The sequence below is a fragment of the Acipenser ruthenus genome, chromosome 6 (assembly GCF_902713425.1).
Source record: "Acipenser ruthenus chromosome 6, fAciRut3.2 maternal haplotype, whole genome shotgun sequence".
NCBI classification, from domain to species: domain Eukaryota; kingdom Metazoa; phylum Chordata; class Actinopteri; order Acipenseriformes; family Acipenseridae; genus Acipenser; species Acipenser ruthenus.
In genome coordinates this window covers 25245044-25268406 of record NC_081194.1, presented here as the reverse complement: position 1 = coordinate 25268406, position 23363 = coordinate 25245044, and the positions used below count along the sequence as shown (strand labels likewise).

The following is a 23363-nucleotide window of genomic DNA, read 5'->3' as shown; positions in this document are numbered from 1 at the left end:
TTAGCAGATGTTACTGGAAAGAAGAAAATAAGGAGGGAGGATCCCTTGCATCGTGCCCACCAAATCACACACACATGTTTATAAAATATAAAGCAACACGTACCTTCAGGCAGTCTAAGGAAACCATTTACACTAATACATACAATATAACAACATGTCAAAAGCTATTAATAATCCTATCTTCTAGCATCATGCTTTAATATAGGTGAGATATAAATTCAAGTTTATGCTTAACCTCCTGCGGAGTGGTATGTCTTAAAATATAAAACAGAACAAAAAAAGAACAGTCTTCCAAAATCAAGGCTCTGAGTACACCACCAGCATTCAGCTTAGCAGAGAGGTCCTCAAAAGATGGACCAGTTAAGTCTGTGTTACCAAACTCAACTGATACCTAATTGTAATTTTGCTCCCATATTTATAGGACTTTTCTCTCCCTTTTGTGCTCACATTATCCCCTATGAGGACATTGTGTGCGAATTGTGAATGCAGCAGTTTTGAAATTGATGTAAGATTATCTCAGTAATCATCAATTGCAAAATAAATATATTTTTAATACAGCTTTTTGTCCACTAAACATCTGAATATTTAAGTATATTTGAGTAGTTTCACGTTTACAGAGCTCTAAAGTCACTACATATCGCAATAGACAGTGAAACCTGCGTATTAATCGTAATACTAATTTCGATTAATACGAATATTATATAAATCTCACAAAATAGAATTCTTTGGATTGTACAATTCAGCTAGATTACATTCGGCACAAAACAAAAGCATATTTTTCTAAGTGGATTTTAATGTATAACAGTTTGTTTTTAAGATAAGCGGACATTGAATTTCCAGTCTTGGCCGACAAAACCACCCTGACTTCATTATACTACATATACAACTGCTTTAAAATAAAAATAACACTGTGAGGCATGTGAGTATTAATGGAATGTCCAGACAGCAATTTACGTGCAACCAAATATTTTTTATTATTATTTTTAGTTACACGATAAAAAAAACAAAAAGAATGGCGTGAGGGAGGGGGTGCTGGAATAAATAACAAAAAGAATGGAGGGTTAGTATTTTCCTCAGTCCTCTCTACGATATCCTGGACATGGAGGGGATAAAAACAAAAGAGATGTTATTACATATTCCAAACACCGTGATCAAACAAACAAACCAAAACAAACTATACAGTGTCTCCCTCAAGCCCAGTAACCCTGCCTATGTTTTCAAGGACCAACCCGGAACACAGTAGCACGTTTCCTTTAGTATGCAAAGCCCTGCCCCTGTAGTCAGTGGAACACCAATCCCAAACTGACAAGTGTCCTTACAACTCACTTGACTCAAATGGCCGGAATATACATACTCACACTTCCACCCCTTACCAAGGTGACGCCCCTCATAAAGATGACTTTCGTCATGGTCACGAGACCTTGGTAAGGGAAGTCCCGAGTTGGCATGATGCCTTCTACTGTTGGTAGGATGAATTACAGACCGAAACCCCTTTGACTCATCACAAACACCTTTTAATCTTTCTGAATCCCTTTTTTCATATTATTCTGACAGTCCAAACATTTAAAAAAATGGGGTGATAGTTTGATAAGGAAAATTACATAATTAGTTAATACTATGTGTCCAGAAGACATACCTCTTTGAACTATTATCCTAGCAGGGAGGGGTTTGGAAGATATGTGGGTTCTCTGCTGTCTGAGACCATGGCAACAGCGCAGTTTTGCTGAGACACATCAACTGAATCCTTACCACCTTCTGCCCATAGTGAGCATTGTGCATTTTTTGAGAGGCTGGCTTGTACACATAAAACATTGATCCTCCAATTTAATGTGGCCATTTAGCGAAGAGTAATATTCATTCTTAAAATGTGTTTTTCATTTAGTACATATATAATGGCAATTTAAATTACGAAAGCCCAAAGTTGGCAAAGGCGTAAAAAAAGAAAAATCATCATGGCCGCCACATAAATAAAGATGCTACATTTGGTGCGTAAAAAAGTGTTTTTTACAAGCTTAAAAAGTTTTTATGTATGTTTTCATTTCAGATATGTTTGTTATATGAAAACTGATGACAAAAATCGATGTGATCTTTTTTTTTAAATTAAATCTAAAATGATGTTTGACCACCCTAATGATATTCCTGCTTATAGCTGTCTCAGCATAATCTAAATTAATATCGTTTTTATAGCAATATTCTTGCCCCTAATCGATTGCTTTTCTTCCAATGGTTTTGTGAACACAGTATCCAGTTTGCGTCCAAGATATCAGAGTGCTTCCAGCAGGATTGGAAATCTTGTCCGGTTCTGCTCTCAGAGGTTCCTTAAAAGCGACCACAGGGTCCGGAATCCAGCACTGAACATCACAAGTGTTGCTCACAGTTTCAAGTACCTGATATCTGCAGGAGGCTTGAACTCAGGTAGCAGGTCTCTTATCTTAGCATTCTAACTTTCCCAAGTGAGCCCACTTTACTGGATGAGTTACATTACATCCCATACATTCAATTCACCTTACATTGCTGATTTAACATTCAGATGAGAAAATGATAATCCATGTGGATCAATACATTGAGACATAATCCTACAATTGCATTACCATATGGGTATATGCAGGATATGGTTTTGGTTCTGCTTGTGGCAGACCAGTTCTACATCTTTGACGTCCACATATTAGTCTAGACATGGCTGTCTATCCCCCTTTTCAGAGAGAGTTTTCCACAGGTAGTAATGGTTCAGGACTGATAACTATTTCGTTCATATGTTTCATTTTTATTACAGAGGGCTATTCTATTAGGTATTCCCTCCATCCAAAATATCTGAGTTGGCCAGAGTTCACTATTTTTCATATCAGAGGGTTCCCAAGCCTCATTGTCATCTCCATCGTCAGTGGGGAACCCCCTAGAAATGAGGTTGGTTCGATCGAAGGGCCATATACTTTAGCAGCATACGCTTTCCATTCAAAAGGAACTGATACCTTATACAGGAGAGAAGGGGTTTGAGGGTCACTTGTGACATCACAAAGTATAAAAAAAACACATTTCTAAGAAAAGGATTCGATTTTTCTAACAAGCTTTACTTACAAGTAAAATTGTCTGACATATTAGATAAACCCATAATGTAACAAGGGGGGGGGGGGGGGCATCTAAAAATAGAAACTTGGAGCAAATAAGGAAATTATTTCATGCAAAGGGTAAAACAAATGAGGAAGGCTATCAAAGGTTTAAGTGTTGCTTGAGAAACAGAGCTTAATGGATGAGAAGGCAAGAAAAGTGAGATTTATAAAATGGCCTAATGTTATTGCCCAGACATTTTTAAAATGTCTAATGGGGGGCTTAGGTCGGCCAGGGTGTCCTTGGCTTGCCGCGCACCAGTGACTCCTGTAGACTGGCAGGGCAACTGTGAGGTAATCTGTGTTAAATATTAGTATTCTGAGCAGCAGACCTGTTTTAAACATTTCTTTATTGGGGAAAGAGAAATTAAAGTGTTAATCTACTAAATAGTTTATTATTCATGCAACACACATATGGAGGAATCCTTCAGACATTCTCACATTGAGTTTAATGATGTTGCTGCAGCTCTCGGTGGATGCCAATTAAGGACATAAAAGGAGTGAAAAACAAATAGGTGCAAAAATAATTATTTCTCTCCCTCTCTTACTGTGGACATGTCAACTTGAATTTTCCATTATCCTGCTCTAAAACCATGTGCCGGAAATTGAGCACTATGTTCATAGAAAGAAACAGCATTTTATGAGTGGTATGGGAGAAGAAATCTCAAATGAAAATAATAAGCTTAATGCTCAAAAGCTAGAAGGCATTAGTTTCTCACCTGGATTCTTAATATGCCAATATGCTGTCCCCAAGGTAACCAGACTAAAGCAGAAGTTTTAGTAAAGTAATACAAAATAAATAGGCTCATGGCAACCAGAACACTTAGTCTAAATCAAAATAATGTACAAATTAAGTGAAAGATTGTTACTAGGAGGAAGGATTAGGCTGATGGTCTAACCTGCAAGAACAATGCATCATTGGGCCATTTTTAGCTTTAGTTTTTGTAAGCTTCAGGGTTAGATATATTTCTGTTGTCCTTAAAGATTTGCTGCACATTTTAGGCAGGATTTCTGCCTATCTAAAAACATGAATTTCGGTTAATGCCCTCCCTTTTCCAAAACTGTTAGCGTGCTCATTTGAACCAGAGGGCAAATTAGCGTTACAATGCAAAAGGTAGTATTCTGAATGCAATAAATCATGTATAATAAAGTTAATATTGTGAATGTAATGAGATCGTTTGCAAAGAGGCCACAGCTTTTTTTTATCAAATTAATTTTACATTTTTTAGAATAGCTGAAGAAATAATATTACAACCCTGTGCTGGAACATTTCTGTAAGGAGAGATTAATGAAACAATAAAAGCAAAAATGCAGATTCAGCAATAGAAAAACTGTTAAAATTTATAGTAAACCTCATTATTATCGACCTAGTGAAATAAGGACATTTGGAGTAAAGCTTTTCAAAATATACCGAACTATCAGTCACTGTTTTGGTAACTTTAATATCTTCATTGAACTACTGCCATTCTAGACTCCTAAAACTAAAATTGGTGATCGGGTTTCTAATTGGTTCGAATTGATTTGGATAATGCCTCCAGAGCCAGTGATTGAAAATGAGGGCCAGGGATAGTACTTGCATCATTGCACATGCTCAATTCAGTGCTGTGTGTATGACTTGAGACCAGCTGGTGTGGTACGTCCTCAGATTCAAACTTTATAAATTAGAAGAATTAGAAGAACTGCTGCATGCAATAATTGTAATTAATTGTGGTTCACTGCAAGTCATGAAAGTACACGTGTCTCTCCACTGCTGGGGATTTCTGACATAATTCACTTCTTGTGCTTTTCTTTAATTACAGTATTCCCCTGAGATTGGATATTGTAGTTAAACAGTGAAATTAATGGGTCGTCGAAAGAATTAATACAATTACATAATTTGTAATCAGAGGGAGACAGTATTTGACTTAGTGCCTATAATAAGCAAGGGATGCAGTTTTTTTATGTGTACTTTTTTCCCATAAGGGCCAAATAGAAATGCTCCTCCACAGAGTGATCTGCAGTACATTAAAAACAGGCAACTTTACTTTGACTTCATGCAAGTGAAGATTCTTTGACTTTCAATGCGTGTATATAACTTGATGTATTTGATTAAAGTGTGTTTGATTAATCAACCTGTCATGATATTATGATTGTTCCAATAATTAGGGATGTATTAAGATTTCCAATTTGTGATATATCCAGTTACAGTACTAAAAGTTTGAATTTATGACACTTCAGTGACCCTACGAGTGACTGCACTTGACAAAAACATCTCAAAAAGTCTCCCAATTATATTGCATTACTGTGACAAGAAACATTAAAATCAATTAGAAAATTTATTGGAGATTTTCTTTAACCTGATTGGTCAATATGAGTTCCCTAATCTCTGGTAAAAGACCATGAGTGTTATCATTCAAACTATGTTTAATCTCTGTTCCAAATAAAATATTTTTAGTATTGTTATTATTTAGGCTATTGGAAATACCCACAACACAACATTTGCTACTGCTGGGATACTGAAGCCTGAAGGCTACTAAACCACATGTGGAATTCTGAGCATTACTCATGGAATATTGAAGAAAATGTTTGTATTCATTAGCAATAAAATATACTGCTGCATAAAATCAAAAAACTTTAAATGTAATTGTATTTAATCCAGCCATTGTGTAATAGCAATTGAACCCTCATAAGAGGGTTTTGCCTTGTGGTAAGGCCCTTCTCGTTATGTTAAATGCCCTTGCCTTTGGCTCAGGCATTTAACCAGATGGTAAAGCCCTCTTTGCGTTCTATTGCTTAAATACGGCACATATTGTACTATAGCACATCATAGAGTTTAATTAAATAAATATAGTTAAAACATTTTTTAAAGCAAAAGATAAATATAATATATTGAAGATGATATAGAGGATACATCACGTATGTTTCATGGAGTACTGTAGTTATTTTTACAAGTGAGGATAGCTGAATAATCCACAAGCCCCAAGGGCTACTGTAGTTTTCTATGGCCATCCACTTGATTGAAATAACCTCAATATGCTGTGAAAAAATATTGTTTAGAGAATTACATTTTGTTTCAACATGGCATAATCTGGAACAGTGCAATTCATCCAGTTATTCTGTAGTTAGAGTTCAATGAATGCAAGATACATTCCAAAATTAGATCTGGTAAAAAAAATAAATAAATAATAAATCATGCAGCAGCACCAAATATTAAAAAGTTATTCCATGTTGGATCTCTCATTACATGTTATATAGTATTTAATCTTTAATAAACGGAAATATTTTTGCTAGGAATTAAAATGTGTTTGCAGTGAAACCTGAACTTCTATGGCTGCTTATTCAAGATGCCTCTCTCATTGGGTTCAGGTGGCAGTGAAACGTTTACCTGTACTCTATACTGTATATGATCAATTAATAGTAAAATCATAATAAAATCCACTCTTATTAACATACCATTATTCATGTGAAGTCCAGCTGATTGGAAGGTGTTTTTGAATGAAATGAAATGCCTGTGTTGTTTATTTCAGGGTTGTTAACTTCATGGTGTGGATTTTTTCCTTTATAAAGAACATGTGCTGATATCGATTTGGAGAATCTAGCCTTATGTGTCATTTTGTAGCTGATAGGCATTTAGTTTGACAGTAAACAGCATGAATAGTGTAATGTATTTAACCCATATGAAGACCTGCTTTTGCTTATAACAATTATCTCTGTCTCCAGCAGCTGAATTTGTCAAACAGGCAAGACTTTTGCATTTGCTTTGCCAACTTACCTTAGTTACAGCAGAATCCACAAAACCACCACACAATTCAGCACAATTGTCTATGGTCTAATTTGTATAGTAGGTAGCCTAAAACAAAAAGAGGCCAGTGATCAAATGGGCATGTAGGAATATATCCCTCAACCCTCCAGGTTATCAATCAATCAATATTGATTTATTTTATATAGCGCCTTTCATAGTGGACCACCATCACAAAGCACTTTACAAGATAGTGAGAACAATCCGACCATGCCGGACCATGGCAGCAGATCATCCAGGGTCTAGTTTTAGGTAGAGCTGGGTGTCATCTGCATAGGAGTGAAACATGGGGCTATGTTGGCGGATGAGATGACCCAAGGGAAGCACGTAGATGTTGAAGAGAAGAGGCCCAAGAACAAACCCTTAAGGGACACCGCAAGTGACCGGGTTTGCGTCGGCACTACTTCCATCACAGAAAACAGACTGTATGCGTCCATATGGGTAAGAGGACAGCCAGGAAAGTCAAGTTCCAGAGATCCCAGCATACTTCTGAAGGCGGTCAAGAAGAATGCTATGATCTATGGCATCGAAAGCAGTAGTTAGGCCCAGGAGGACAAGGACAGAGGGAGCAGCAGCAGCAGCAGCATTAAGCAGAAGATCATTTACAATCTGGAGTAGAGTAGTTTCAGAACTGTGATACAGCTGATAGAGATAGGGATTCAAGCATATTGTTATCTGTGAGATGTTTCGTCAGCTGGTTGGCTACAGCCCTTTCAAGAGTTTTGAAGAGAAAAGGAAGATTGGATATAGGACGGAAATTAGATAAGACAGCCGGGTCAAGGGAGAGTTTTTTGAGCACCGGCAATCTTGAGGGCAGCAGGAACCAAGCCTCAGTCCAGGGACAGGTTGAGAGTGTGCATAATGGAAGGAGCAAGATCAGAGGCACAGAGACAGACAAGATTTGTCAGCCAGGGGTCCAAGGGGCACGTGGCAGTAGTTGATTTCAGCAATATCCTGGAGATCTCAGTAATGAAGAGAGGAGAGAAGGAGAGAGTAGGAGGGGCAAATGGAGGTGAGTCAAGGTGGGCGAGTACTGTACTGGGTTTGTGGCAGGAGAGCGTAGAATAGATGGTGTCAATTTTGTTCTGAAAGAAAGAGGAGAAATCATGACAGGTAAGAGAGGAGGATGAACGGGAGATGGATTTATCGGCAGCTGGATGCAGGATTTGGTCAATGGTGTTAAAGAGAATATTAGGTTTACCGTGACCCATGGATATGATTTCTGAGAAGTATTTCACCCTGGCAGCAGCGAGCGCATGCCTGTAGCCACTGAGGTGATCGGTCCAGATATCTCTGTGAACCGTTAGTCCGGACAACCTCAAACTTAAGCAGTTGAAGTTCGAGGGTATACCATGGGCAGTTGCGATGTTTCTTCAATGTTCTGGTTGCGAGTGAAGCAACTGTGTCAATAATCTGAGTAAGGGCGGTGTTGTAGAGGGACACTGCATCATCGACCGAAGATGGGAGAGTACCAGTCAGAGGGGAAGAAGAGACACATTCCGAGAGTATTATAGAGTTTAGCAGATTCTTGGGACGGAATTATGCTGTGACTTAATCCATTTGAAAAGCAGTATATTTATAAATACTGTCAGCCGGGCTCACTTGTTTAAGAAGTGTCTTTGCATATTCATAAATGAACAAAAACAAAAATTATATTCTTAACTGCCATTGTCAATTGACTGCAGTCTACAGTAACATACATTTGGTAATACTAAAAGAAACTCATCAAGTTCTGTGATGTACGTTTCTCATTGTCTTCATTTCATACAATTGTACATTTTTTTCTTTTAGTATTACATATACAATACTACCATGTTTTGTACTTATGGTGCATAACCTTTGAATAAATATGGGTGATGGAGGGTTTTATAAACCTGTTGGATCACCAGCATAAAACCAGTAAATGAATGTTCCATTTACTGCAGATCACTAGTAAACAAGCAGTTGGAGGAATTACAGCAGGAATGTGTTTGAATAATATTCATAGCAAAATAATTTTAAACTTGCTTTAAAGAAACATTAAAAGATAAACATGTGTTGTGTACATCAGCATTTCAAACTGTGGAACAGCGTATTCATATTATTATTTTCTTTTGTTTACAGCTGCAGAATGAGCTTGATCAGGAGTACCAAGATAAGTTTAAGAGACTTCCCGTGGAAATCCAGGAGTTTGTACAAGAAGCCATGAAAGGAAAATTCACTGAAGAAGGAGCACACAGCACTTCCCCTTCCTCCTCGGTGTCAGAAAGTGGAAAACCTAACCACAAGCCTCTACAGTCCGAGGATGATTTAGATGATGAAAATCCAGATAAAGTGTTTGATACTCCACTTTAGGCAGCTCTGATGGGCTTTAGATTTATTCCTTTGGGTCAGTCACACACACCCAGCCCATACAGAGCAAGGGCTTGTATTGGTCAACCTCTAAATGCAGGAAACTACATTTCTTGAATTGTTTCTTGGAAAAGAAGCTTTCGTGCTATGGTCTGTTGTGATTATAACTTATTATTATGGTTCACAGTGCCAGTGTTTTGGACCTAAACACATATTAACCATTTTTCTTTTTTTGTACTTATTACATAGGTAATCATATACAACACCCGTAATGTTTAATGGTGTTCTAAGGGTGAATCAAGGTTTATTGTAAGTGATAATTTTCTTAAAGTGCCAGGCAAAGTAAACTAAACTTACAGATCATACACTGCATATACAAGCATGGATATGAAGCCCTTCTTTAGTTATATTTAACACAATTTACCAGAAGCATCTCCACTGTATGCACTGATCTAATGGAGATTATTTGCTTTTGTCTGCAAGCACAGGTGACTTGCTGTTATAATTGTGTTCAATACATAGAGATAGGGACATTTGTTGCTGCTGAAATGTTTCTTGTTATTTGCTTTATACAATATTTAAGAGACTTAGACATGTTTTATTTTATTATTCTTTAACAAAATCGTTCTTTAGGAAAACACATTTTGCATTGTCATGCCAGTAATCTGTTGAACTGTGGACAGTTTGGTTCAGTTAATGAAAATATGTTACAGGGATGCATTGTGGTATACTTATGTGTTACTGTACACTTGTAAAGGTTTTATATAGTGTGGATACTGTGATGTTACATTAATATATGGGGAAATGTATTTTAGTTTGTTACATAAAACTTTATGAATACTTGATTTTGAAACAGAAATCACATGTTGTATGACTACTTCAATTTTTCTTGCACAATTTTCTCATTTTGCATTGGAAAAAAAAAAAAAACATTTAAATGGTCCTGAAACAGGAATGAAGATGGCTTAACAGATTCCAATGCTATGTCAGGACATAAATATTTTACTTTCAACTTGATTACGTGTGTAAAATACAGCTGAATAAAATACAGATGGATGTTTCATATTAATTACATTCTTGTTACTAGTGTGGCAAATTTTTCTGAAGATGAAAGCAGTCTGAAGCTTGATTTTTTGTTCTATTTAGAATATCCTGATTTAAGATACAGTAAATACATTTGTTTTAATGGACTATAAGTGTATGTTGTTGCTTTGTGTATTTTTTAAATTTTTAATCCTCTGAAATATGTTTAATTTGCACATTGGTTTAAAAAACAAATCACTAGGTAATGCTGCATTTGGTAAACAGATATCTTAAAACTATTTTTTAGATTATAGTTCTGATTACAATTAATTTTTTGCAGCTTTTGTAAATCCAGCATTTTAGTATTTATGTTTGCTATTTTTTTTTTTTTAACAAGCTCTGTACAGTGCCATGTTTTGCAGTTAATGAAACTAGTACTTAGTGTTTTATTGTGTTTGGAGGTGTTTGTACCACTTCAGTTATGGAGATATATTTTATTGTTTTAATATTACTTGAATTAGATTTAAAAAGTTTATTTAATGAAACAAGAAGGGTCTTTATGATGTGGAAGTCTTGTGCCTTTTATGTGTTTGCCTTGTTAGGTGTTGAATGTGTGAAATGCAGTACAGTACTGTGTACATCTCTATTGAATTATAATACGCTTTCTGTATTTACTATAACTAGATTGTATGTGCACTTTTAATACCTTCCCACTACTGAGAGAAGCTTGAGGTCAGCAGTATTCTAAAAAGATGTATCTCATTAAATGCCAGACATTTTTGATCAATATATTTCACGTTGCATTGACTATATTTTTTTTAAATTTAAAGGGACCTTGCTTGTGTTTCTATTGACATAAATATTGCTCTTGTAAATTGTATGAAGATGTCTGTGAGTGTTGTCTTACTTTGTGATTTGCCTTTAAAGCGCATAATATATCTGATGTTGAGGAGATATACATATTTGGTTCTTAACAATTATGAATGGTTCAAAATGCATTATTAACACTTTTGTAAAAAATTCTATGCAATTTTGTGGCATGATGTTTCTTCCACTTGTAATTTTATGTGCTTTCATCATTATTCCAAAAGAAAATAATAATAAAAAAAAAATTAAAAAAACTTAACACACAATGTTATCTGTTTTGAGTGAACAAAAGACACATGATGAATACTAGACGGGCATAGGCCTCAGTCTTGCTATTGTGAGCATTATATATTATATATAGTTATATATAGGGCAGCAGTGTGGAGTAGTGGTTAGGGCTCTGGACTCTTGACCGGAGGGTCGTGGGTTCAGTCCCAGGTGGGGAGACTGCTGCTGTACCCTTGAGCAAGGTACTTTACCTAGATTGCTCCAGTAACAACCCAACTGTATAAATGGGTAATTGTATGTGAAAATAATGTGATATCTTGTAACAATTGTAAGTCGCCCTGGATAAGGGCGTCTGCTAAGAAATAAAAAAAATAATAATAATATACATTATATATAGTTGTATTGATTTTTTCACATGTCCTGGGTAATGTCCCTATTTGTCTCAATGACCCCACCAATGACATTGCTCTGTTTTTAGAACATAAAGACTGCACCACAATTGTGGAGTGGGCACTTGACACATGTCATATGAAATAAAATCTGTAAAACTATTGAACGCCAATCACGCTAATTAAAATAATTGCAAACTTCATAAAAATGTACAGAATTTACGGTTAAACAGTCATTTGAAGCTACTCGTAAAATAGCAACGTTAGTAATATACTATGCACCCCCTGCCATTGCTGTAAATACATGAAAAAGTAACTCACCATGACTAACATCGACAGTCTGTGTTTAGAAAGAGGTTCCTTCATATATCTCATGATGTATTCTGATACTCTCAATAACTTGTAGTAAAGATGTTTTAGCAAGTTTCATCATTTTATAATCTGTTCTCTAGCTATGCTGAGCTGTGTGTACACAGTGTAACATATACATCATGATATTCAAAATAGGTCACATCCTATCATTTACTAACATTTAAAAACAAAAGGGACTCACAAACTGTTTGAGATTTTGACCCTTTTTATGTCAATTTAATAGACATCCTAGTGCTGATCATTGTTTGCAAAGGTATGTGTTTTGTCAAAAAAAAACTTCACTTTTAGTGTGTATTTATGGGTTGTAAATATCTGAATACCGTGCCGAATACTACTTAGTCACTTAGTTCTACCCTAAAATGAAGTGATACGGAACTAATCTGATTCCAAAGGGTCATAAATATTTGCCAGCACAAGAATACTCCTTTGGGAATTCAAATGGGACCTAAATGAGCCAAGTAAGTCTGAGTTAATTGGACCTACCGAACCGTTCAAGGAATTGAACAATAATACGGTAATATTCCTTTCTGAAAGAAATAGTAAGAATGATGTAATCTCTCATTAATTATTAGTATTATTATTTATTTCTTAGCAGACGCCCTTATCTAGGGTGACTTACAATTGTTACAAGATATCACATTATTTTTACATACAATTACCCATTTATACAGTTGGGTTTTTACTGGAGCAATCTAGGTAAAGTACCTTGCTCAAGGGTACAGCAGCAATGTACCCCACCTGGGATTGAACCCACGACCCTCCGGTCAGGAGTCCAGAGCCCTAACCACTACTCCACACTGCTGCAATGTCTGTATTTGGTAACATTAATGTTACCAAATATAGACATTCTCTGGTACAATCAGCGTAGGGAAAGTGGATGCATTCCTTTGGAAACATACGCATCATACACATGGGAGGAGTCATATGCAAAAAAACATTCTGTATTCCATTCCAAGAACCTTACCTTTTTTTTACAATTTCAACCAGTAATTAATCTCCATAATTATTATTTTTTTTCTTAATGATTATGAATTAAATTAAATTAAATTCAATTAAACAAAATTCATAGGATGCTGTGGACTGGGTTTGATCCTATTTAACTGAAATATAGGGACAGCTATGGTAAAATAAATAAATACAAAATCAAAAAACACATGTTCTGTAAAGATGTAAAGCTTTATTTCTAATTATTATTTTATTGGTTGTGTTGTTACTATTTTACAATTGTGGTACAACTGCTTACGCATTAGTTCCAGTTTCAAGATTCTGAGGGCATCTACCATAGGATAATGACCAATCTATTGTGAACCATGTACACTGAAGCCTTCCATGACTCCCTTGAATACAAAATGTGACTTCTCAAAGTGGGACATCCTTGCCGCAGAAATGTGAATCAATGCATAACAAAAGGGCTTCATAATATGCAGTTATAGATCAGAAGCTGGGATAGACATGAGCTGCCAACTGGCTGTGGTTCTTGCAACTTAGTTTTCCAGGGTCAGCAACAGACTATCAGAGATGATGGTGGCTTGCCAGGCTGAATCATAACAGAAGGGCAAAGAGAGAGAAAGCAACAAACAGCAGAAGGGATAAGGAACTATAGCAACTTGCCAGGAAACACAAGCTGTTGTGGCTCTAGTTTATCCGGCAGCCAAGACTACTGATACTCACACCATATATAACATGAGTGAAGAATAATGTCATGATTGACAGCAAATGGTCTACCAAGTATGATTGTAGTGCAGGCACAACCTACTGTCTCAAAATAGAAGGCTTGCCTAAAAAATGTAGATGTATAAAACAAAACAAACCTTTGGACATAATATGCTATAATATCACACAATAAAAAAGGTCACTCTGGTTTTGGACTTAACTAGACATACATTATTAAGTGATACAAATTAGGAGACTGATCTATAACATGTGTGAAAAAAAAAAATCTATACTGGAAAATGCCTAGTGGCTTATGCAAAAAATGCAAAAAAAAAAACTACCTTGTATACCATTTATATGATTGTCATGTTACATATGCTGGCAAAATATAAAAATGTTTTATTGTAACTTGCACTAAATAGCTGTAATTATTTTTAGCACAAGGGAGGGATGCGGGAAATTGGTTGTTTAAATGAAAATTGACAGAGCTGTAATAGCTCAGACCTGTGTGTATGTACAATAAATCCTACTTCTTAAACAAAATTAGTTATAGCACTGTAGGAAAAAAATGTACAGTTAATTGTTAAAGTCCGCTTGCTGGGCAATACAGTAAGTGGTAAGTTTTTCAACAAACCAAATTATTTATCTGCAGTCATATAGGCTTCTTGTGGCTGTTTACTATAACATTAGTTATCCCTGGGGGCCTCTTAAACCTGCTACTAGAGGGTAGTGCTATATGCCATAAAACCATTTAAACCTCACAAGAAATGCAAAGTTTATGCTCTTTCATCATTTAATTAAGTGACCGACTATTGGTCAATTTCACTTCAATTTAGTTCCTTATAAATAATTACATTCTTTATCCTTTTTTTTAGAACCACAGGTTCTCCTCAAGCGTTGGAAGCAAAGAGAATTCATTAGTTAGGTAACTCATTGCAAAAATGAGGAGACAGGCTCCCCCATAGGCAGGTTTGAGATTTGTAGTGTTCCTTCTATAACCTGTATGTTTTGTAGTAAAACGGTAAGGTTACAGATAACCATGTATGGTAAAAACACTGTAGAAAACATTACAGAAAGTACACAGCATGGTGTAATTGTTGCTTTCTAAAAACATATTATGACATGCTTTTAACAGCAACAATAGAGCTACTGTACTTTAAATTTAAAAGGCAGAACAATTATCTCAATATATATTATTCACTTGGATTTTTAAAAGTACACATTGTGCCAAAAAAACAAGTATTGATTCTAATGAGATAAAAGATCAGTGGTACTCACTTGTGGCTACTGAAGTCCATTTCAGTGCAGGAGCATTACAACCAGGTCATTAATTACTTAAATGCAAACCTATGTTCAATGAAACTATTAACCTAGTTGGAACAAGGCTTTCGACTTCTCCGACCAATAATTAAGGACATGTTTGGAACAAGATCATGGACTGGAACAGGATGAAAAATCCATAAGTGAGTAGTACCCTAAGGTGGTAATGGCAAACTCCACCCATGTCTATATCTTGCTGCTTCAGCATTTTCATTGGTTCACATTATCTGCTTTATTTCCAGTTCCAGGCCAAGTTGTCATACTTTGCACAAGCCACATGGTGCATATCATTATGACATTGTTCCAAATGATACATATCTTAAAAACTTTAATCATCTTTTCTAGAGCAAGTCTGCCATACACTGATGTGATGCAACTTTTTGTGAGGTGACACAACACTTGTCTACATGTTTTTAATAGTCAACCTATAAGAAACTAAAATATTTAGAAAAAAAGAAGCAAAATTCAACTGAATTTGTATACAGGCTCCCTCCCATGCACTAAACTATTTTACAGAAATTGAAAATATTTCATATTTATATACACAAGAATCATCATTGTTACACACATTTACCAGTACACTGCAAATATCAATCAACAGATACTGTACCATAACAAGCATCTTCATCTGTAGCGGATGATTCTCTTTAAGCACAACACTTCAACATATATTTGAATCAATATCTGTAAGTCACTGTGACATGGTAGCCGAGGGTGATGTTCCCAGACCAGAAGCTGGTACACACAGGCAGGTACTCGGGTGAAAGACGCGTTCTTGCGCCGTTTTTAGTGCAACAAAAATAAAAATAAATATTTTTGCAAAAACAATATTTTAGCTACTAACAAGCGCCTCTGCGCCTCGGCCAGACCACATTTAAACCAATAATAATAAGCAAAACGGCATGTTTTAACTAAACACAAAATACATTTAAATTGTTCTTAAACATAGACAATACATTTGATTTATATGCCCTTTTATTATGTGCATGGCTTCCTTCTGCCCTGCCACATACCCCCCCACCTTGTGCACAGCACACCTGGCCCCAATGGCCACCTCCCCCCTTAGTCCATAAGTCCCGGTCAATGAATTGGAACCCCCAGGCGATGGCGAAGGTGCAGCCCCAGGCGGTGCAGGACGTGCAGCCCCAGGAAACAGCAGGCACTCTTTCTCTGCTTCTGGATACTTGGGCTCTGGACATGTGGGCTTCCCCTTCTTGGGCTGTAGACGCACCCGCCCCCTCTTCTTGGGCTGTGGACGCAGTAGCTCCCCCCTCTTGGGCTGTCCTCATAGACCTTCAGGCAGCTGTCTTCCTCATACCCATAGCGCAGGCAGTTGGTCTGCCACTCCTCTTCGTCCTCCCACTCAGGTGCTGTGGACGGCAGTGGTCTTCGGCACTCCTTTTCTGGGAGGGGGCAGTTGAGTGGGCAATGCCCCCGCTCTCCGCAGATGGGGCACCAACAGTTGTCCATTACAGTGCTCAAGAAGGCATCCCAGCTGCTATAAACAGCACCAGCCACATTCTCACGAGCTGTCTGGCAGAGACAAGCTACTAACAACCGCCTCTGCCAGACCACATTTAAAACAATAATAATAAACAAAACAACGTGCTTTAACTAAACACAAAATACATTTAAATCATAACACAGTCACACGTTCTTAAACATAAACAATACATTTTGTTTATGTGCAGGGCTTTGCCTAGCCCCCTTTTATTACGTGCAGGGCTTCCTTCTGCCCTGCCACAGTCACACCCCATATACAGAAAAGTATTACATTGAAGATAAAATACATTTTAGATGGATCCCATACATATAATTATGAACTAAAAGTGTGTTTGTATGGTCACATTGAAATATTATTAACATAAAATGATATCCTAATAAAAGGACTTGATAAGATTACATTCAGATGTTGAGATTCTTGTGATCTAGCATAACAAGCTGCAGAGATGCATATAAGAAATTAATTAATTGGTTTTATTATTATTATTATTATTATTTATTTCTTAGCAGACGCCCTTATCCAGGGCGACTTACAATTGTTACAAGATATCACATTATTTTTACATACAATCACCCATTTATACCGTTGGGTTTTTACTGGAGCAATCTAGGTAAAGTACCTTGCTCAAGGGTACAGCAGCAGTGTCCTCCACTGGGGATTGAAACCATGACCCTCCGGTCAAGAGTCCAGAGACCTAACCACTACTCCACACTGCTGCCCCCACACTGCATACTTATCGAAGATGGTAAAAATTGAAGAATTGAAGAATTTTGCACCGTGAGCAGGATCATATCCAAAGCACGAGTATGAGTACTTGACTCAGGAAAATAAATTGCACCCTTATAACCCTTGACCTAAATCTAATAGAAAAACCTTGAAACTATATGAATGTACCAGAGAGATGAACAAATTAATTACCCAAGTGTGGACATTCCATCAGAGTTACTAAAAAAAAAAAAAAAAAAACAGCCTTGAGCAACCAAGGGCAGCTTGCTAAATAATGAACACATAAATGCACATTTTTAGAATTCAATATCAGCTATTTACCTTTGGGATTTCACTGTTCTCACAATAATTGTAAAGAGAAACAACATCAAAATGTATTTCTGAATGCTAAGTTGGCTAAGAGCCCAACAATTTTTAAATCTTGGTTGTGTGCTCATAGCCAACTGAACTGAGTTACACACTGCAGTTAGATCACAGCATTCATTATTTAATGTACAATACTAGGGGTGCAACAATTAATGACCCACCTGTCATTAAATTTCCTGAGTTTCGATTACATATTAAAGCCAGTTTGATAAGTCCTGTTGCCGGTTTGCATTAAAACCTTCAGTGTGTGAGAGTGCGCTTCTTTTAGTGCTAGTACAGTAGATTTGCGCGTTGCTAGGATACACACTTTAGGCCTCTACATTCGCATTGGACAAGCCAAATTAGAAGTAGGCATATTGTATTCACGTTTTCTTGATTTAAAAATAAGGCAAAAATATGGCCGAAAAAATAAGGCTCAATTGGCAGAGCGCCGCCCGGGGGGAGGGAGGGAGGGAGGGAGGGAGGGCTAGGTCGGCCAGGGTGTCTTTAATGAGTTGTGACACTCATTTATTGGTTTCTTTCTGGATACCTAGCTGGTATAAAATATATATATTTAAAACATATTGGGATTTGTTTGAAAGCTAGAAGTTCATCCTTAAAGGATATCGAAACAAGCAGACATTTTTTAGTTCGATACAGGGGGGTGTCTGTCTTAACATTCATCCAAACCGCGGTTAACCCTTTAAGGTACAAGGGACATATGTGTCCCACAAATAAAATGATGCTAACATTCTTATTTTTACAATGAGGTGCTGTGAGAGGGTGGAAGCCCTGCATATGTAAATAGTGTGTTTGCGTATTTTGTATTTAAATATGGCAGGGATGGGGTTAATTCCATCCCTGCCAAATACATGTGTGGAATGTGTCTGAGTCTTGATTAATTAATTGATCAGCAATCAAGTCCCAGCCACATGGTACATAATTTGGGGAGAGATGGTTCAGTGAAAGTGAATGCCCAACCTGAACAAGGAGTTTGGAACTGTTTTAGTCACGACGACTGCTCAGTCTAAGACAGTAAGGTGTGGGGGCTCCCGAGTGGCACATCCACTAAAAACGCTCCGCGTGCAGGGCAGGATGTGCCCTATAGTCTGGACGTCGCCAGTTCGAGTCCAGGCTATTCCTTTGTCGACCGAGGACGGAAACTCCCAGGGGGCGGCGCTGAAATTGGCCTGAGCGCCGCCCGAGGGAGGGAGATCTAGGTCGGCCAGGGTATCCTCGGCTCACCGCGCACCAGCGACCCCTATGGTCTGGCCGGGCGCCTGCAGGCTTACCTGTAAACTGCCCAGGGCTGCGTTGTCCTCCAACGCTGTAGCTCTGGGTGGCTGCATGGTGAGTCTGCAGTGTGTAAAGAAGCGGGCGGCTGACAGCACACGCTTCGGAGGACAGCGTGTGTTCATCTTCGCCCCTCCCGAGTCAACACAGGGCTGGTAGTGGTGGGCTGAGCCTAAAAATAATTGGACATTACTAAATTGGAGAGAAAACAATAAAAATAATTGGCGACCACTACAGCCGAAACACCATATTTAACCCTTTGCGGTCCTATGTCGGACCAGGTCCTACATTATAATTTTCCCTTTCCGGTCCAAAGTCGGACCCTGTTCGACATCATCAAAAAAACACAGGACTCTAGTAATTTTTTCTCCGGAAAAATCAGAGAAAACCATTCAATGGCCAAGTGAGACCGATAGGAGCCGAGAGAAGCTGAAAAAAGGAGCATATCTGAGCAATACAGATAGCCCCAGCACCACAGAGATACACGGACATAAACAAACAAGATAGCTGCTTCTGCATCCAGCGCTCAAAGAATATCACGGACATTTGCAGAGCTTTTTGAGATGTTATAGTAATAAAATAATGACTTGGACAGGAGATGATTTATCGGTATGCATGACTATGAAGAGGTATGTGAAAAATACAGTGAACAAGGGTTGGGGCGGGGCTGGAGATGCAGTACTGAGTGTCCTGTTGATATGCAGTGCATTTTAAACCTGTTTTACTGTGAAAAAAAAATACTTTTAAACAGCGCGTCTAAAATAAACTACATGTGTGAAAATAAATTGGGCCTGAGACACACTGAATAAATGGACCGCAAAGGGTTAAATGTCCTGCCAGCCACCAATTCCTTTGTTTTGTACAAGGAATGCACCAGGGAAACAATTGTTTTTGTACGAGTATAACCGCGGCGGTTAAAGGGACATCTGATGCGGATGCATGCATATTCTTTCCAGTTGTTTGTATTTCTTTTTTATTAAGTATTCTAATTTCAATGGAAGTTGTGCCTTTTTGTTTAACTATTATGCACAACAGTGTTTTTAGTTATTGGATCTTCTGTTAAAAAACTGATATTTGTTCTTTATTTTGAAAAATAAAACGTCAATGCATCGATTATCGTTGATAAATGCCTATACGATAATCAAATACGAAATTAGGGTGCCGATTGTATGTCTATACAGTACATTGTTAAAATCAATTTTCCATCACAGGTATACAGTATATATATATATATATATATATATATATATATATATATATATATATATATATATATATATATGAAGTGGTAAAGTGGCATACGGTCAAGGCTGGTCAGCGTCAAGAATAACAAATAATTCAGTGCTTTTGTGCACTTTTATTTACAACTAAAACAGGAACAAAGTAAAAGTTTAAACAAAACACTTGCAAAACACAGCACCCAAGCTACTGCTATCCTGGTGCTTTAACACAGAGAGCACAAACTGCTGCTCTCTGCCCTTCTCTCTAAACTATCTTTCTCACTTACTGTTCAGGCTTAGCCATGCCTTCACTGACCTCTTTTTCTCCACACACATGTATTCCTTTTAAATAGTATCTAACCATGAAGTAATTGATAATCAAATAGATCAATCCACACTTTTCCAATTTACCTCTAGCTGCACAAAGAGCGGCCATCTTGTCTCCAGGTTGTTAGCCCACTCTTGAGCCAAGATGGCTGCCACCCACAAAAGCAAACACTCCAATGTGCAGAGCTTCTGCTCTGCCACAATATATATTTCAGTATAATAATGTGTCAGTTTCCTTTAAACAGGGTAGTTTTTCATATGGTTCATTGCAAACTGTATAATTCTCACCTGTCAGACAAAAAGGTACAGGATCTAGGATTGGCTGCGATCCGGCACAAATTAACCCCTGGATAAATGTATATACATGCCGCATGCTATTTTTTATTGTTTAAAGAAAATATATATATATATATATATACACTACCGGTCAAAAGTTTTAGAACATCTCATTTTTTCCAGTTTTTATTGAAATTTATGCAGTTTAAAGTCTTAAAGCATAGAACAAATAAACAATTGGAGATAAAAAAGAAATCATGGAATCGTTTTGTTTAACAAAATTTAATCTAAATTTTTGACTCATCAAAGTAGCCACCTTTTGCAGATATAACAGCCGAACACACTCGTGGCATTCTTTCTACAATGGAAATCAGATATTGTTCGGAAAGTTCTTAACAACACTGTTGCAGAAGTTCCCACAAATGTGTTGCACTTGTAGGTTGCTTTGCTTTCCCCCTTCTGTCCAGTTCATCCCAAACCAGCTCGATGGGTTTTAAGTCTGGAGACTGTGCTGGCCATTCCATGATTTGAAGCCTACTGTCTTGTTCTTTTCTTCTAAGGTAGTTCTGACATAGCCTGGAGGTATGTTTTGGGTCATTATCTTGCTGTAGGATGAACCCCTGACCAACTAGGCGTATACCAGAGGGTATTGCATGGCGCTGCAAAATGCTGTGGTAGCAGTTTTGGTTCAGGGTGCCACTCACTCTGTGCAAGTCGCCAACTCTGGATCCAGCAAAAGAGCCCCAGACCATCACGCTTCCTCCTCCATGTTTGACAGTTGGTGTCACACACCGAGGAACCATCCTTTCGCCTACTCGACGACGTACAAAAACCCTGCGTGATGAACCGAAGATTTCAAATTTTGATTCATTTGTCCATAAGAACTTCTTCCAGTCTTCAGTAGTCCACTGGCAGTGCTTCATGGCCCAGGCAAGCCTCTTTTTCTTATTTTGCCATCTTAGCAATCGCTTTCTTACTGCCACTCGACCTGTCAAACCTGCAGCTCGAAGTCTTCTCTTCACAGTTGAAACTGATACTTGCTTACTTCGACCAGTGTTAAGCTGTGCTTGAAGCTGTTGTCCTGTGAGCCGCCTATCATGCAAGCTGTTGACTCTCAGAAACTTGTCTTCTGATTCTGTTGTGGCTTTGGGTCTGCCAGACCCTCTTCCTGTCAGAGTTTCCTCCAGTTTCCAAGTGCCTTTTGATGGTGTAGGAAACTGTACTCACTGACACCTTGGCTTTCTTTGCAATTTCTCTAAAGGAAAGACCTACACTTTTAAGGGTTATAATGGTCTGTCTGTCTTCCTTTGTTAATTGCCTTTTTCTCGCCATTATGAGAGCAATATACAACTTCCTGCAGTACAATACTGTCCAAATAATGCTTAAGAGGGTGTAGTAACACAGTCTGTTCCAACACTGCTTTTATACAGACAGAGGGTTTGTAAGTAATCAACAAAAGTTGGGACACCTGTAGGAATTGTTAGCATCAACTTTCAAGGCTTAACTTACTTCCATTGCTGCAGAACAGCTGTAAGTTGTTAACCCATTACTTGTTCCCTGAAAAAGGCCTTTTTGTATAACTCTGAAATGTACATTATTTTTCAGTTTTTGGTAATATATATATAGATAGATAGATAGATTTGGAATTGTACAACATGATATAACATGATACATAACTTTCATCTCTATTTTTCTCGCCGTTACTCAAATATACAATATTCCTCATCGCTGTAAATTTCAAATGGATTCAGTCTGTCTGTAATTTTTCGTTCTGGAACTCTATCCTGTAATTCAATCTTCAATCCACTCAAGCCGTCCCGACTCATCTCATCTGAGTATGCGCAGATTCCTCGATCAGTTGTGCTCAGTTTTGGTTTAACGTCACAATTGAGTTTTTCCCGACTGGGTGTCGCACACTGCTAAGACTGAATTACTGACCACAACTAGACTGGTGATTACTATGTATGCAAATTTAATTAATACTGCCCTGTACACATTTTTGTATTAACTTAGCCCAACATAGCGACCCTCTTATTACGCATGGCATCGTATGCTGATTAGACAGCGGAGACAGCGCTGCGAGGCAACCAAAGAAGCGCTTAGCCTATTAATTTAGCTATTGACCATTTACACCGTGAAAACGTTTCAGGCAGTGTTTGACTTTTTGTATAGTTTGTCTACTACACTTTAGCCTGTGGTAAATAAAATCCAACCTGTTGATTTTTATTTGACTTTGGCGGTTTTTTTTCTCAGCGTGCGGATCTAGGGGCTTGTGATTTGTGACCTATTGGAGATCGACGCACCGGTTACTTCTGTTTTAGCACAGTAAGAAAATACAGGCTGCCAGTAGATTGATAATAAAAAGGTAAATTGATAATTTACCTTTGAGTAAATTGAGATGAGTCGGGCTGTGTGCGGCGGGCCGTCTCTGCGTGTCTGACTAGGTAATTTAAAAAAAAAAAATCAGGTTCTCTCCCACAGCTCCAAAACTCATACTCTTCACCCAGCCCCTCCCTCTGACAAGTTTACATTGCACGCCATCGTGCACGCTCCCCTAATCACAGGCATGCATTCCCGTCCCACCCCCCATTATCTCAAAGCACCCAC

At 37.7% G+C, this 23363-nt stretch overlaps 1 protein-coding gene across 1 annotated transcript in view; it reads left to right on the top strand.

Annotated features, from left to right (window-relative positions):
- Positions 1 to 12716, top strand: part of LOC117410730 (1-phosphatidylinositol 4,5-bisphosphate phosphodiesterase beta-1) — a 269638-nt gene extending 256922 nt beyond the window's left edge. The window contains exon 33 of the mRNA XM_034017498.3: positions 8986 to 12716. Within this exon, the coding sequence (XP_033873389.1) occupies positions 8986 to 9216 (231 nt within the window). The 3' untranslated portion in view covers positions 9217 to 12716. The remainder of the gene's footprint in view (positions 1 to 8985) is intronic.
- Positions 12717 to 23363: the final 10647 nt, after the last annotated feature.